The sequence below is a fragment of the Rhinoderma darwinii genome, chromosome 2 (genome assembly GCF_050947455.1).
Source record: "Rhinoderma darwinii isolate aRhiDar2 chromosome 2, aRhiDar2.hap1, whole genome shotgun sequence".
Lineage (NCBI taxonomy): Eukaryota > Metazoa > Chordata > Amphibia > Anura > Rhinodermatidae > Rhinoderma > Rhinoderma darwinii.
The window spans coordinates 339,586,869-339,602,933 of NC_134688.1; the positions used below are offsets into that span (position 1 = coordinate 339,586,869).

At 39.4% G+C, this 16,065-nt stretch overlaps 1 protein-coding gene across 1 annotated transcript; it reads right to left on the reverse strand.

Annotated features, from left to right (window-relative positions):
- Positions 1-593: 593 nt before the first annotated feature.
- LOC142741848 (interleukin-19-like) lies at positions 594-10,509 on the reverse strand. Its single transcript, XM_075851175.1, has 7 exons — positions 10,444-10,509; positions 10,097-10,217; positions 9,425-9,585; positions 4,812-4,874; positions 3,857-4,009; positions 2,901-2,975; positions 594-700 (listed from the first exon to the last, which is right to left on the reverse strand). The coding sequence occupies exons 1-7, from the start codon at positions 10,507-10,509 to the stop codon at positions 608-610; spliced, it is 732 nt and encodes a 243-aa protein (XP_075707290.1). The 3' UTR covers positions 594-607.
- Positions 10,510-16,065: the final 5,556 nt, after the last annotated feature.

A 16,065-nucleotide genomic window follows, 5' to 3' on the forward strand; every position in this document is an offset into this window, starting at 1 on the left:
GACCAGTAAATGGGATAGAAGTAGCAATATTACTAGAGTATATCTGAATATTAATTCAATCTAGGTCAACAAGGACAATACAAATTATTATAAATATAAAAAAAATATTTTATTTAAATATTGACAAATATTTTATTTAAATATGACAAATAACAGCAATAAAATAATAAAATATTGACAAATATAAATAGCTAAATATTTTCTTTCAATTTAAATACAATAAATATTAAATACATATCACTTCACCAACATTATCAAAACGGCAGTGCAATAAGTTAAATGGGTATTCCGCTTTTTTTTTTTTTTTGTTTAGCCATTTATGAGAACCCAAACATGGTGTCAGTTATGTTACATCCCCCTCCCCCCCCCACACACACCTTGTGTGACCCCTGTCAAGAGACAGGGGACAGGTGGAACAATGGAAGAGATGCTTCTGCACAGGTACTGACAGACATCTTGAGGTGCTGCTGTAGGTAGAAATATTTTATAATTTCTACTCCTTAATAAACTACTATCTAAAATACATGTATATTAGAGCATTATATGGTTACCTATTTTATAGGATATTAAATTATAAAAGATAACTGGACATCCCCTTTAACAAATTTTAGTCTCTTAATTTCTCAAAGTTCTTCTCTATCCAGTGGAAAAGAGTGTTCATCTCTCCAATAGCTTTAAGAGTAGCATTTGGTGTTTCCATCTGTGAAAAGAAAAATGACAATTATATCAAAAAAGCTAAATAAATATCAATGAGTTTTGTTGCCTAAAGTTTTCTTCTAGAATTCCGCTGCGGCCAGTCCGCTGCGGAAATCCGCAGCAGACATTTTCTCCATTGGTTTCCACACCTTTTTAGTTAGGTTCGTGCACACGGGGCGGAAAACTCCGCTGCGGACCATAGGCTGTTGTGCGGAATTTGGAGTCCGCAGCATACACTGGCTGTTGCAGACGTGTAGCGGACTTGTTGCGGAATTTCTCCATTGAATTCAATGGAGATTCAAAATTCCGCAATGAAATCCGCAGATGTTATGTGTGTTGCGTTGCGTATTGGTTTTACGAACAGGATATTTCTTCATTCTACCTGAACCTATGTGTTTTAAGGTCTATAGCCAGACTGAGATGAAATTTTTAAAAGACAGTACCTGAATACGCAACGGCTAATCCGCATCAATTTACTGCACGTTTTAGGCAAAGCCGCAACAGAATCTGCAACGCAGATTATGTGCGGCATTGATGCGGACAGTGTCTGCAGAAACACGTCACGTCTGGGCATGCCCTAAACATTATCATGGTGGGAGGGGTAATGCTGGTCATTGTCATTTGTTTTTAACTAAATCAAGGGAAAGGCATCAGGGTAAACAATGAATCGGAAAATGAAATGATAATTCCCAGGCCCGGTTCACATGTATCAGATTTGGTGCGGAAAATTTCAGTAGCAAATCCGCGGGCAATCACAGGTAAATTCTCAGCAGCAAATCTGCACCAAATTGTGCAGATGTGGGTGCGGATTTCCCTGTGGAAAAACATCCAAGTGTCTGCAAAGAAAAAAACAAAACACTATACACACCTTCCTTGGCGCCTGCATGGCAACTCTTCTATCGGTCTCTGCACACCTGGCCCCCAGCATTGACATGTTGTAACATGTGACCGCTGCAGCCTGTGGTTGGCTGCAGAGGTCACATGTGAACGCAACATGTTATCACTGGAGGTAGGGTGTACAGCAACTAGAGGAAGCGTTGCCTTGGGAGAGCCAGGGGATGTGAGTATAGTGCTTTTTTATTTTAAACTTATTTTAAACTATCTGGACTTGTGTATTTTGCTGCAGATCCACAGGTCATCTGCCGCAAAATCCACAAAAATAGGATTTCATTGCGGATTTCTTCTTTCCCAGAAAAAGTCTGCAACAAATCTGTATACTTTCCGCATCATAAATTGACATGTTGCAGAATTAAAAATTTGCACTGCAGTGCAATTTCTGCTCGGAGAATGTCTGCAGCATACGGATACGATTTGTTAAGCTCTCATCCAATTTGCTGCTTCTGTGTTCCGCTGCAGATTTTCCATTCTCAAATCCTGACGAAAAATTTTCATCAAATCCACTGTGTGTGAACGTAGCCTTAGTGCTGCTGGGGCAAACGTTTTAGATGCAAGCCCTACCCTAATCCTACCCCTTAGTATCCTATGGAAAAGTGTTAACCACAGATTGTCCCACATTAGGGTCACATATTCCCTACTCTTATGTCATCAGTACTGCCAGTTTAGAAACAACACAGAATTGCCCAAACCATTGAGCCATCCAAAACAGAACTCCCCATAATACCCTATTAGTAACAGGGCAGTGCCTATAAAACAGTTCTAACTACACACCAGTACCAACAATTTAGTTACTTCTAAACCAAATGCTTATTCAAATGTACCAGTCAAAGATTTGGCCATATAAATGTGCCAACCCCAATGACTCATAAATGTGCCCATGTAATACAATACTTTTATCTTCCCTGTGGCACAGTGCTATGCATCTCTAACAGGAATATACATGTGAGCAGTTTGTAGGCAGCCACTCAAATATAGTGATCTTCTACTGTGTCAATCTATGCAGTCATACGTGTTCCGCAGACACCTGTTTGGCATGTCGTTGGGCACTCAGGAGGCCTGTGAGCCACATGTGGCCCCTTTGGCTGTACTGCATACGGTCGCTACACTGGAACTTTGGCAAGTTTCTAAAGTAGCTGTAATAATTTATTAATAATAGTAAACTACTCATAATAAAAGAGCAGCAATGAGAACTAAAAAAGATTACCAGTTTCTTAAAACTGAGATAAGTGAAAAGAAAACTGAAATGATAAAATACTCCAATTGTACTATAAAAATGAAACATTCTAAGTGTACAAAATGTTAAATACCTTGCAATAGTCATTCTTAAATTCCTCCATCGCTGTGTGTGCTTGCTCCCCACATGGGCACCTATTTGTGGCATGCTAAATAATAAAATAAAGGATGAATATTTATTTTCACTATTTGTGAAAATTTAACTTTTTTTTGCAATTTCCAGAAATATTAATATGCTCATGGTGACAGACTCTTTTCAGGATCCTAGATTTCTACAGAACACAATCTGACTAAAAAGCGGAAATTTAATAAAACCAGAAAGATAATTATACGGTGACGTAGTGGTTTGCACTATTTCCTTTCAGCACTGGGGTTTTAGGTATGAATCTGACCAAGGGCAACATCTGCATGGAGCTTGAAGTCTTTCCTCTTGTTTGTGTGGGTTTCCTCTTACGGTATGTTCACACAGCTTATTTTCGGCCATTTTTCGGGCCATTAGCGGGCAAAAAACGGACAAAAAATCGGAAGCAGAACGCCTACAAACATCTGCCCATTGATTTCAATGATAAAAACGGCGTTCTTTTCCGATCGGGCGTTTTGTACGCGGCCGGTTTTAAAAACGGCTGCGTAAAAAAAAACGCCCCCGAAAAAGAAGTGCATGCCACTTCTTGAGCCGTTTTTGGAGCCGTTTTTCATTGGCTCTGTGGAAAAACAGCTCCAAAAACGGCCGTCAAAAACACCGCGGAAAACGCGAGTTGCTAAAAAAAAGTCTGAAAATCAGGAGCTGTGTTCCCTTGAAAACAGCTGCGTATTTTCAGACGTTTTTGATTTTGTGTGTGCACATACCCTTACACTTAAAAACATACTGATAGGTTATTTTGGCTTTCAATGAAATTGATATGTGCCTGAGATAGGGAAGTGAGATTGTCAGGCACATTGGGGACAGGGACAAATCCCCTTTTCGCTGCACTAGTATTTATATCTTTCCCTCAGTATATTGAGTGACAATGTAAATAATACTAATACATACACAATGTTTAAGTTCTATCTTCAGACTCAGCATAGAATTGGCCAGATGGGTAAATTTTCGGTGCATTTTGCTGGTGTTAAGTTCAAGCTGAGGAAAAATGTTGGTCACATAGAATGTTCCAAGTTTAAGGAGAAAGCAACATCTCTCAGATGGCTGAAAAACAAGGACAACAAGGATTAGAACAAGGACCATTACGATCAATCACAATCAATCATCAGTGCACGCCACAGGACGCACAGAAACGTAACCAAGCCTGTTTGGAAAGTTGTTGACATCTTTGTATTGTTTTCATATACTTGTAGTGTTTTTACTTTCTACAATATACAGTATACAATCATTATATTTTTTTTAATGGCCTCCTCTTTGGAGAGTCCAGTTACCAAAAATAGAATTTCTTTCATTGTTAATGCAGTCACTAAGGTCACGTTCAGACGTAGCGGTATTGCTCTTGAATTCCGCTGCTGACAGTCCGCAGTGGAATTCCGCAGAAGCCGTTTTTTACATTTGTTTCCATACATTTTTAGCAAACTTAGTTCCGGCATTGCGGAAAATAACAGTGCGGAAATCAGGCTGCAGTGCAGAATTTTCCCTCCGCAGCATGCACATTATGTTGCGAAGAAGCAGCGGAATTTTTACTGCGAATTTCAGCCTTTGCAATGCAAAAACTGAAATCTGTGGCAAGTCCGCCGTGATATCTGCAATGTCTGAATTACCTGTCAAATATGCAAATGTTGCTGCAGATTAATTGCGTAATTCCCCCGAATCTGCACCAACATTTGCAGCTTCACATGAAGATACATTTTTTAGAGGAAGTTATATTAAATCAACTTTTTGATTCATATTTAGTATTGAATGAGTTTTGTTCGTGACAGGTAGTTTATCTGCTGACAGAAAATATATTGAAAACAAATATATTAGATTATTGATTAATATAAAAAAAACTTCTGTTACTTACATGTATTTTATTCAATGTGCTTTCTTTTAGTAGTCTGATGTTTGTGATTTTATCATTGTCATGCTGTTGAAAAAGTAATAAACAATTAAATAGTCTGAAAATGAAATATGACTTTTATCAGTGGTAGACATTTGTATTAAGAATACTTAAAGGTAACCTCTAATGTTGCAACATTCTCATCTCCCATCAAAAGTTTACTTCTGACAACAGGAGAAGCAGTCAGCGGATTGGTCGCTACTTCTGCCGTGGCTTTATATAAAGCCATTCCTGAGATGGGGCCACTCATTGTTTTGGCGCCCAATATGCAAATTCGCTGCAGTTAGCCAACAGGGTGTGAACTATAGTGATTCTCCCGAAGTGGAGCCAACATCACATCCTCTGCCGCTGTCCAATCAGCACGGGGTAGCTTCAGACACACTCTCGTGACATCACGCTGAACCTAGCTAGTTTGAAGCTGCCCCACGCCATTAGAACAACGTTATAGACTGAAGCCATGCTCCATCTCGGGAGAATTACTATAGTTCACAACCTGTTGGTTAGCTACAGTTAATTTGTATATTGTTTTACTACTTTTACAAAGTTAAAACAATTTGTTAAAAAAATATATATCGTTTTGTGTCACCATATTCTGAGACCCATAACTTTTTATTTTTCTGTCAATTATGCTGTGTGAGGGCTTGTTCTTTGCAGGGCAAACTGTTTTTATTAGTACATATGACATTTCGATAAAGTTTCGTTCCATTTTTGGGGAGCAAAAATCAATAATTCTGGCATATTTTTATTGGCGTCATTTACCATGAATTAATTTATCATTAACAGGAGGACCAAGATAGTAGACCTGATAAAAAACCCTGGTTGCCATGACAACCGATCAGCACCTTGCAATTAGCCCCTCTGCCCGTGGTCACTATTTGTGGTTAAACGGCCAGGATTGGAATTATTTCTGATTCCGGATGTCAGAACAGGGTGTCAGCTTAACAACACAGTTGAAACCCTCTACATATGGAGTGGTCTTAGCTACTGAGCCCACTCCATACTTCTCCCTCCAAAGTATGTCGGGAAGGGGTTAACATTAAATTAATTTATCAGTTCTGAAGACAAGATGAGTCAAAATGCTATTTACAGTATTTGTTGGGGTTGTAGTTATGCAGTGAAATCATATTGTAATTAAAGTGTCATTGCATTGGAAAACACACAGCACACATGGCTAAATTGTATTTGTGTATTACATAATTTTTTTTACATTTTTTATCGTTTAATTGATTCACTATTGATAATCATACTGTTATGTACTGGACACAAAGTGGCATTTCCAAAATTAAAGTGACATATATTGTTTGTTTTTTTATAAGATGTTATTATTTAAAAATATGGAAAATTGTTAATTATTACTAACTGACATTTGCTAATTGTCTGTCCAGTGACTGGTTCATTCCTGTTTTCCAGTTCTGTTCTGTACTGTTCTGTGTGATTGTTGCTGACCTTGCTTGCCCAGCTACAGTCCTGTCTCCTATTCTGACTTGATCTCTACCACCATTGATAACAAGGCTTTTGTGACCTGTTTCCTTCGGCAACCCCTTGATGTAGAAGGTGTAACTTTTCTATCTATTTAATGAGAGAGAACTAACCCCAAAATAACCATCTTGCACCAAGTTCCCCCGGCTAGAGAACTAGCAAAACCCAAACAAAAGGTAGGGGATCCTTCAGGTGAATTGTACAATCCAGTTGGATTCTTTCTTTTGGTATCTCTGGGACGAGAGTATTACAGATTTCAATAGAATGAGGTCAGGAAACTATTTAAATTTTTTTGTTGCTTGAGGATCACAGGAATATAGTTATCAAGATATGGAAAATGGCTGCAAGATTGCATAGTGTGATTTGTTAAAGTCGTCCAGTTTCAGCAAATCAATGTTATTTTTTGTATAATTAGAATCATACAATTTTCCAATATACTTTCTGAATGAATTCCTTATATTTTTTAAGATCTCTGCCTGTTGTTATGCAATAACAACAATCGTTGCTTATCTACAGTGGATAAAATTCTGTCCATGGTCATGTGATGGACACACAGGTGCACCATGGACAGAATTTTATCCATTGGAAGTATACAGAGAATGTTCCTACTAAATGACGACAAGCAGAGATCTTGAAAAACATGAGGAATTAATACAGAGAATATTTTGGAAAATTGAATAATTTTTAATTATACAAAAAAAAATAACATTTATTTGATTAAACTGGATAATCCCTTTAAGTCATTAAACTTTTAAGAAAAAATTAGTGTAATAATAGGGGGCTGAGAGGCACATCCCTTCAAAAACATTACCTGGATATATCTTTTAATGAAATAAAATAAACAGTAGGGGTTCATTATTATTAACACAAAAAGGAGAACACTGTCTTTTATACAAATTGTCTAAGGCCTTATTCACACGGACGTGTTCGCTTTGCGCACGCAAAAAAAAGCTGAGTTTTGCGCATGCGAAAGGTCCATGTGTTATCAGCATATGGTGCGTGGCTGCGTGATTTTCGCGCAGCGGCATCATGATGACACTCTGGTTTTCTCTTTACAAACAGAAAAGCACGTGGTGCTTTTCTGTTTTCATTCATTAATTTTTCTGCTGTTGCATGAATCACGTGCGGCACCCGAAAGTGCTTCCGTGTGCCGTGCGCGATTTGCACACACCCATTGACTTCAATGGGTGCGTGAAGCGCGAAACACGGCCAAATATAGGACATGTCGTGCGTTTCACGCAGCCGACATACGCTGCGTGAAATTCACTGATAGTCTGAACGGCCCCATTTAATAACATAGGTCCGTGCGACGTGTGTGAAAATCACGCTCGTAGCACGGACGTATTATACGTTCGTGTCAATAAGCCCTAAGGCTTCGTTCACATCTACGTCAGGACTCCGTTCATGGGTTCCATCGGACCTTTTCATCAGGGAAACCCATGAATGGAATCCAAACTGAAACAAATAGAAACCATAGGTTTCCGTTTGCATCACCATTGATTTCAATGGTGACGGATCCGGTGTAAATGGTTTTCGTTTGTCACCGTTGTGTAAGGGTTCCGTATTTTTGACGGAATAAATAGCGCAGCCGACTACGATATTGATTCCGTCAAAATGACGGAACCCTTAAACAACAGTGACAAACGGAAACCATTTGCACCAGATCCATCACCATTGAACTCAATGGTGATGCAAACGGAACTGTGGTTTCCATTTGTTTCAGTTTGGATTCCGTTCATGGGTTTCCCTGACGGAAAGGTCCGATGGAACCCATGAATGGAGCCCTGACGCTAATGCTCCCTAAGCGCTAATACATATAAGCCATGATTTACGCATCTAAGCTGTGTCTGTGGTCTACACCAAAAGGTCTGGACACATAAGGGGGAATTTAGTGACAGGTTTATGCCACTTTAGAGGCGTAAAATAAGTAACACATTTCTAAAATTTTTCAAGAAAAGTGGGCGGGGTTACCAGTGGACTAGCAGATTTATTAGTAAGTACGAAATAAATGGACACAAATTATAGTGAAAATCTACACCTTCTCGTAGCAATGATTTACATGGATCGCCTTTTGCAATGTATATCCGTCATATGGAATGCTATGGAATGGAATGGATCTCGGAATACAGCAGCACAAAAATGACTTTTTTCCATAAGACAGGTTTATATTGTGCAAAAGTACTAAAACGTAAAAGGAGCTATACATATTTACATCGTGGCATTCGTACCGACCTGTAGAATAAAGTTAACCTATTATTTCTACTGCATGGTAAATGCCGAATGGCAGAATAGCTGTTTCTTTTGCATTCCATTTTAAAAAAAACTATGCCCTAAAAGATTGTGCCATTGAAAAATACTCGTCCATCAAAAAACATGCCATCAAATATCTACATCGATATAAAAGTTATAGTTATTGGATAGCGAGAATGCACACGACCGTAGATTTCGTTTGTAATTACAGACCCATTCATTTATATGGCCAACAGACACCTTCCCGTATATTTCCGGGAAGGTGTCCGTGCCATATAAACCTTCGGTAAAAAATAGAACATGTCCTATTTTTTTATTTTACGGATCGTGCTCCTATACTTTATAATGGGAGCATGGCCTGCAAATGAGGATGGCTGTCCGTGGCCATCCACAGCCGGCCATGCCCTTATTCACGGACCATGATTACGGGCACGATTGTGTGCATTGGGCCTTACTCATTAAAGGGGTTTTCATGTTAGAATAAATTGATGGCTTATCCTCAGGATACTCCAGCAATATCTGATGAGTGGGTGTTGGACGCTCAGTACCCCCGCTGATCAGCTGTTTTTAATGGGCCGCCACCCTAATCCGAGCGCTGCTTCCCCTTTATTGCGTACCTGCTCTGTACATTGAAACGCTGACACACTTGTAGCCGCGGTTCACAGTATTAAAGCCTTATCCCATTCAAGTGGCTAGAAAATGTTTATGGTTCCTTAATTACTTGTACTAAATAAAAGTGGAGTTAGAGTTACTTATATTGTACAAAAGCTATGACATAGAATCACATCACAGTATTGCAACCATAATGCCAAAGTTTCAAATAAGTCTAACAAGATATGAATGCTCACCAAAATTTTCTTTATGACCTCAAAATATCTTTTTAGTTCAAGCATGTCTTGAGATAATGGACAGATGTTCTCAGCTTCCGAAGATGGCATTTTCATTAACATTACTCCAACGACAACGATATAGAAACAGCTATATGCGGATTGCATGATGTAAGCAATTCCTATAATCACATAATCCACAAAAGAGAAATTAACAAATCTTTGTTATATTTGTAATAAATTTAAAATTTTCTAATATTGCCAAACATTTTACCATAAAACACACATTGTTATACTATATATTTACATAAAGCAGATCTGTCAGGTCTCCTATGCTACCCTATCTCACGGCAGTATAAGATAGAAGGGAATATGCTGAGCTACGAGATTATGCTTTTCTATAATTTAATTCCGAATTTTCATGTAAAAAGCTGTGCTTGTGAGTCCTGCTTCCACCGCCCGCACACTGTTGATTGACGGCTGGGAACATGCAAACTTATAAAGAAAAAGTTGGAATTGGACGTCCCAATAAATAATATTGATTTCCATGGGATTCTTCTCAAAATGTTCAAAAAAGGCATCCATTGTCACCTGTTTTATATATATGTATATATTAGATTCAGTTAAAGCTCCTGGACCCCGATGCTAAATCTGTTACAGGGTGTCGAAACGGTCAAGTTTCTTTAATAGTACTGGTCTTCTCATTTTGGGTAGAGGGACCTTTTGGTCTGCCTCGGGCTTCAAGGTCCAGGTGCCACCACATCCTCTGCCCTATAGGTATGCACTTGTTGGCAATTACACATAAGGCTATTCCCTAATATATTAGTTTAAATGGTTACAAAGGTGAGACTTTACTTTATTTCCATGCACAGTACTCAAAGAATCACAATGAAAATAAAATCTACACAATTTACCTTTATAACACTATGATCAATATTAATATAAATAACTACATATATATATATATATACACTATAATATTTTAAGTTAAATATTGTCTTTTAGACATGTAGTATATAGTACTTAAACTGCTGTCTTACCTTAGCTTCACTTTTAGGAACCACAGTCTTTATGGAAGAAGCACATAGGATTTTGTTATTAGTCATCTCTTATATAGCTTGATGTCCATGACTAAACTGCCTACTCTTGTAAGATGGGTTTTTTCCAATTTCCAACACCTTTTCCCTATTCTAGCTCAATTCCTATTGAGTAAGTTCTTACCTGTTTCATTAATTCATCTTAAATTTGGCAATGTTCTGTATGGAAAAATGCAACAATTACATCATTCACAACCTGCAATAGTATTGGCTTCTATAATTGAACAGCATATACATTTAATATCAGCAAAGTAATGTAAGAAATTAATTGCATTCTTAAGGTTTGTTTACACTGGCCAATTATTGTAATTCCTTGTTTTTTTATATTATATCCTAATTAACATTGATTCTCATTGTGTAGCTCAGCAGTCCCCAACTTTTTAGACCTTGTGAGCCACATTCAATTCTGAGTGATGGCCGGGAGCCACGTAAAACTTAAAAAGGTTAATATTAGGTTAACAAACTGGCACTTTTCTGAGGACAGGATATGTCTGTAATATTGTTAATGTGGATGTCATATTGTAGCAAGGGCATATAGTTATAATTTTGGGTTCCTATGCCGAGCCGCACATCAGGGGTTTGCGAGCCATATGTGGCTCCCGAGCCACTGGTTGGGGCCCACTGATGTAGCTCATAGCCACATATAAATTTACAATAGGATATGATGCCTAGTCCACGGTTCTTGTGAGAGTCGTTGTCAAGTGATAGTACCTCCAACATCGCATCTGTGCTGCTGTTGCTGTCCAGAAACTTAGGGTACATTTAGAAAACAGGGGTGGGGAACGTCCAGCCCGCGGGCCTTATATGGCCCGTGAGATTATTTGGTCCGGCCCGACCTCACTCAAACGACGCTGCCGCCGCGTCATTCGCTGCTTGGCTCTGTCCGCCCTACTCACTCACATTTAGGAGCAGGAGGAAGGCGGATGGAGCCAAGAATGGCGGCGGCGGTCTGAGTGAGGTCACTGCGTGCCAGCCCTATACTGAACTAGTCCGGTCACCTGACCCAAGTCACCTGACCTCACATCAGTGACGTGAGGTCAGGTGACTGGACTGGTCCTCTCACAGTCCAGTCATCTGACCTGAGTCACCTGACCTCACGTCACTGATATGAGGTCAGGTGACTGGACTGGTCCACTCCCAAAACAACATGTAACGACCTCACTCTGACCAGCGCTGCCGCCGTGTCATTCTCTGCTTGGCTCCACCCGCCCTCCTCCTCCTGCTTCTAAATGTAAGTGAGTAGGGCGGACGGAGCCAAGCAGGGAGTGACACAGCGGCAGCGGCGGTCAGAGTGATGTCTGTGCGTACCAGCCCGGCAGTGGACCAGCCCAGTCACCTGACCTGAATCACCTGATGTGAGGTCAGGTGACTGGACTGGTCCACTTCTGGGCCGGCTAGAACTGACCCCCTCACTCAGACCGCTGCATCCTCATTCACTAGTGAAGTGAGGTCAGGTGACTAATGGCTGGAAGTGCTTCTCTTTGGTGAGGTGTGTGATGTCAGCCGGTATAGAGGAAATTGGTACTGTGTCGGTCAGTCTGAACACAGACGACACCTTACAATGGTAAGTTTTGAAAAGAAGTGCTCTTAGCAGTAAGTTGTTCCGACTTACTTACTTAAAGGGGTTTTTCCATCAAGGACATTTATGATATATCCACAGGATAGGTGTCAGATGGGCGCGGGTCCCAGATCTATCTTTAAAATGGGACCCCCTATACCCCGTTCTACCTCTTTGTGTTGTGTCTTAAGCTTGTGATTCCCGACCATGAATAAGAAAACAGTGGAGCTTGCTGAGCTACACAGTTTCTGCTAATCCCATAGAACTGAATGGTAGTTACGGAAACAGCGTAACTCGCATGCTACGCTGCTTCCGTAACTGCCATTCACTACTATGGGAGTTACGTAAACAGGGTAGCTCAACCGGAACGCAGAGAGGTAGAACAAAGTTTAGGGAGCACCACAACACAATATCATAAGATGTCCACTAAAAAACTTGAGAAAAAGGTAAAACAATATGGAGAACAATCACGGTCGTGCACAACAATGTGCCACAATTTTAAGGAATATTCACAATATGGCTACCTATACGTAAATGATTAAAAAATATTGTAGAGGTCCAAACCTCGAGAATATTAAGGACATAATAATCACGGGATTGACACATATGTGGCAATGATATCTATATAGATACGTAAATACTCTATATTAAACTATATGGAATTATAGCTTACAGCAATGATGTTTAATTCTATTTTACATTTCTTAACAGTGTATGAACCACGTAATATGTGAATATATGTTTTCTGTGTAGAATTATCACAACTGGTAATCTGAATACTGTATTTAACATAAAGGGTTAATTATATGGAATATACTAAATATATAAAAAAATAATAATAATAAATATAAAAATCATTAAAACAACACAAAAAGAATTAATGAGAAATATAAAAACAACAAAATTTCACAAAACACAAAAAAATATAAAAATATAGTATATAACAAAATAACTAAAAATAAGAAATATTATAATTTATTTGACAATTCCATATAACTTCTTGACCAAATCATCAATATAAAGGAGAAGAATAGATATCAACTTAATGAAAAAAGTGTCTAATTTGCCTTGTGTGCTCAAATAAACCAATAAATGGTTAAGAATCCAACCAATCCATCTAAAATTGCTGAAGATACTTTTGTATGTAGTGGTGATAGGTTGCCACTTGTAACAAAGACATACATCATAGCTTTGTTAACAAAGGAGTCGGGACATACCGACCCTGACAGTAGGGAAAGATTACAGATTACACAGGGCAAGATTGGAGCCATGAATAATAATTAACTAATCCTGCCGAATTCAAGTCCACTCCAGACAGCTGGAGGGAACGGACGTAGTGGCGACACTTGAGACCAGTGTGTTGCTGAGTGCCCATGACGTCGCGGCACTCACAGCCAATACTCTGAAACAGACAGCAATCCTTACAACTGCACGAACCAGTAGTTTTCACTGCTAACAGGCAGGCTGTCTGTTTGCCTAAACACAGCGTACGCTGCTGTCTCTGTATTGCCGCCGAATTGTGTATCGCAGCGGCAACGCTGAGAACACTAAATAAAACACAACAGGCAGTTTGTCTCTCTGCATTGCCGCATAATTAAGAACCGCAACGCTGAGAACACAAAACGCACTCGGTGACCAGCTAGCTGCTCACTGAGATAGATTGCTTTCTGTCCGCGTTGCTGGCCGAGCTGTTGCTTGAGCCAGGAATGGAACAGCAACGCTGGTAACAGAACAAATACAACACAATCTGAAGACTAATTAACTGTTCATTGACACAAAAATTTTAATCCTTTTGCGCTGCTACTCACCAAAAGTTTGGAGCGGCAACGCTTAAAAGGTAGTCAATGATCAGGCAGTTGCTCATAGAGTTTGAACACAACCTCCTGTAGTGTGCATATGCAAGGTATCTTACAGATACAAAAATAACCCTTGCAGCACCACCTCGTTTATTTCCACCTGAGTAGTAGGGCCAACAAGCTCCCTACCCAGTGGAATTTGTTTAAAGCTGTAATCACACTGTGCAATAATTTAATCAAAATACCACACAATGTGGCAATAAAGGGGACATTGCACAGTATAATCCTTCTCCTACTACACTAGTCGGTATCAATAAAAAATTGAAGGCGACATTGTCCACCATGCTCTACCTTTCCTCCTCTCTCCCTATACCTACATTTTTCATGATATATCCACAGGATAGGTGTCAGATGGGCGCGGGTCCCAGATCTATCTTTAAAATGGGGCCCCCTATACCCCGTTCTGCCTCTTTGTGTTGTGTCTTAAGCTTGTGATTCCCGACCATGAATAAGAAAACAGTGGAGCTTGCTGAGCTACGCAGTTTCTGCTAATCCCATAAAACTGAATGGTAGTTACGGAAACAGCGTAACTCGCATGCTACGCTGCTTCCGTAACTGCCATTCACTACTATGGGAGTTACGTAAACAGGGTAGCTCAGCGAGCTACGCTGTTTCCGTAATTCATGGTCGGAAATCAACCGGAACGCAGAGAGGTAGAACAAAGTTTAGGGGGCCCTGTTCTAGAGAGAGGTGCGGGTCCCAGTAGTGGGACCCGCATCTATCTGACATTTATGACATATTCAGTGGATATGTCAATAATGTCCCTGATGAGAAACCCCTTTAAGTAAGTCGGAACAACTTACTGCTGCGAGCAGTTCTTTTCAAAACTTACCATTGCGAAGTATCGTCTGAGCTCCAAACTGACCGACGCAGTAGCAACATCATCAATACCGACTGACATCACATTAGGGGTGAGTTATTTAGATGTTTGACCAAATATATCAGGCTCATTTTTAAGTTGATAATTTTGTGTTTTATAAATATCCAAATGGCCCTTGGCAGAATAAATGTTCCACACCCCTGATTTAGAACGTTAGATTTCTGTGGCTAAACAAGTGTCGATCAATGATATTGCACATCGATCGGTGCTCGTTTATCTCCATTGTACAGCAATCATTGTACTGTAATGGGAGGAACGAGTTCGTTTGTCTCCATACAGTTTGCATCATTGTCGGCAGTTTACACGGGGAGATGTGTTGCCGACAACAATGGTTTTTACTGCCGCATAAAAGATCAGATCAATCAACTAACGAGTGTTTGCTCGTTTGCGGTGATCACTGGGCCCTTTAAAATGGGGCGATGATCAGGAACTAGCGTTCCGTTCCCCCGATCATCGGCCCATGTAAAGGGACCTTTATTTTGATCATAAAGTTTGTGTAGAAAACAAACTGCCTAGGCCCCATTCACATCGTGTTTGTGTTATCCGCCGAGCGTATACGTTTGCACTAAAAAAGTATTGAAACGTATCGCTCGGCATATACATAGACTATAATGGGTCAAACGAAGACCAAAATAGCATTTGTTTGGTCTATGTTTGTCATGGTTTACGTTGGTATACTGTTCTTTTAAAGTAATGAAAAGCGGAGTCTGCTACGCTATTCTGTACTTAAAAAAAGGTATACACGATATAAGGTTGTTTTTTTTAGCATTGGTCTTAATCGCCTACATATGCAAACGTAATGCTATATGTTTGTATACGTTTACATACAGTAAATCTATACGTTTTTGTTTTTTCTATCAGTGTTCACTTAAAAAAAAAAGTATATGTTTTTTTAGGTAAAAAACTGACAAATGTATACAGACGTATGTGCATATGCTAAACGTACACGCTATAAAAAGCACAGATGTAAACACAAAATGTTACACGTTTGTATACGGATAGCACAAACGCGATGTGAATGGATCCTTAGTGAACAACTGAATTGTAATACATTATCAGTCTACTTTAAACTGTGGTCCCTATTCACGTACCTGCAGGATCTTGCCTTTATTATAGCTGGCCATAAACATATAGATCCACGATCTAACTAGCATTCTGATTTTTTTTTAAAAGAATGCTTATCGGGACAGGGATATACATAAGCATTTTTTTTCCCTAAATATGAATGATTGTTTTCAAGGCAAAACCGTTTATATCATGGGAAATATCAT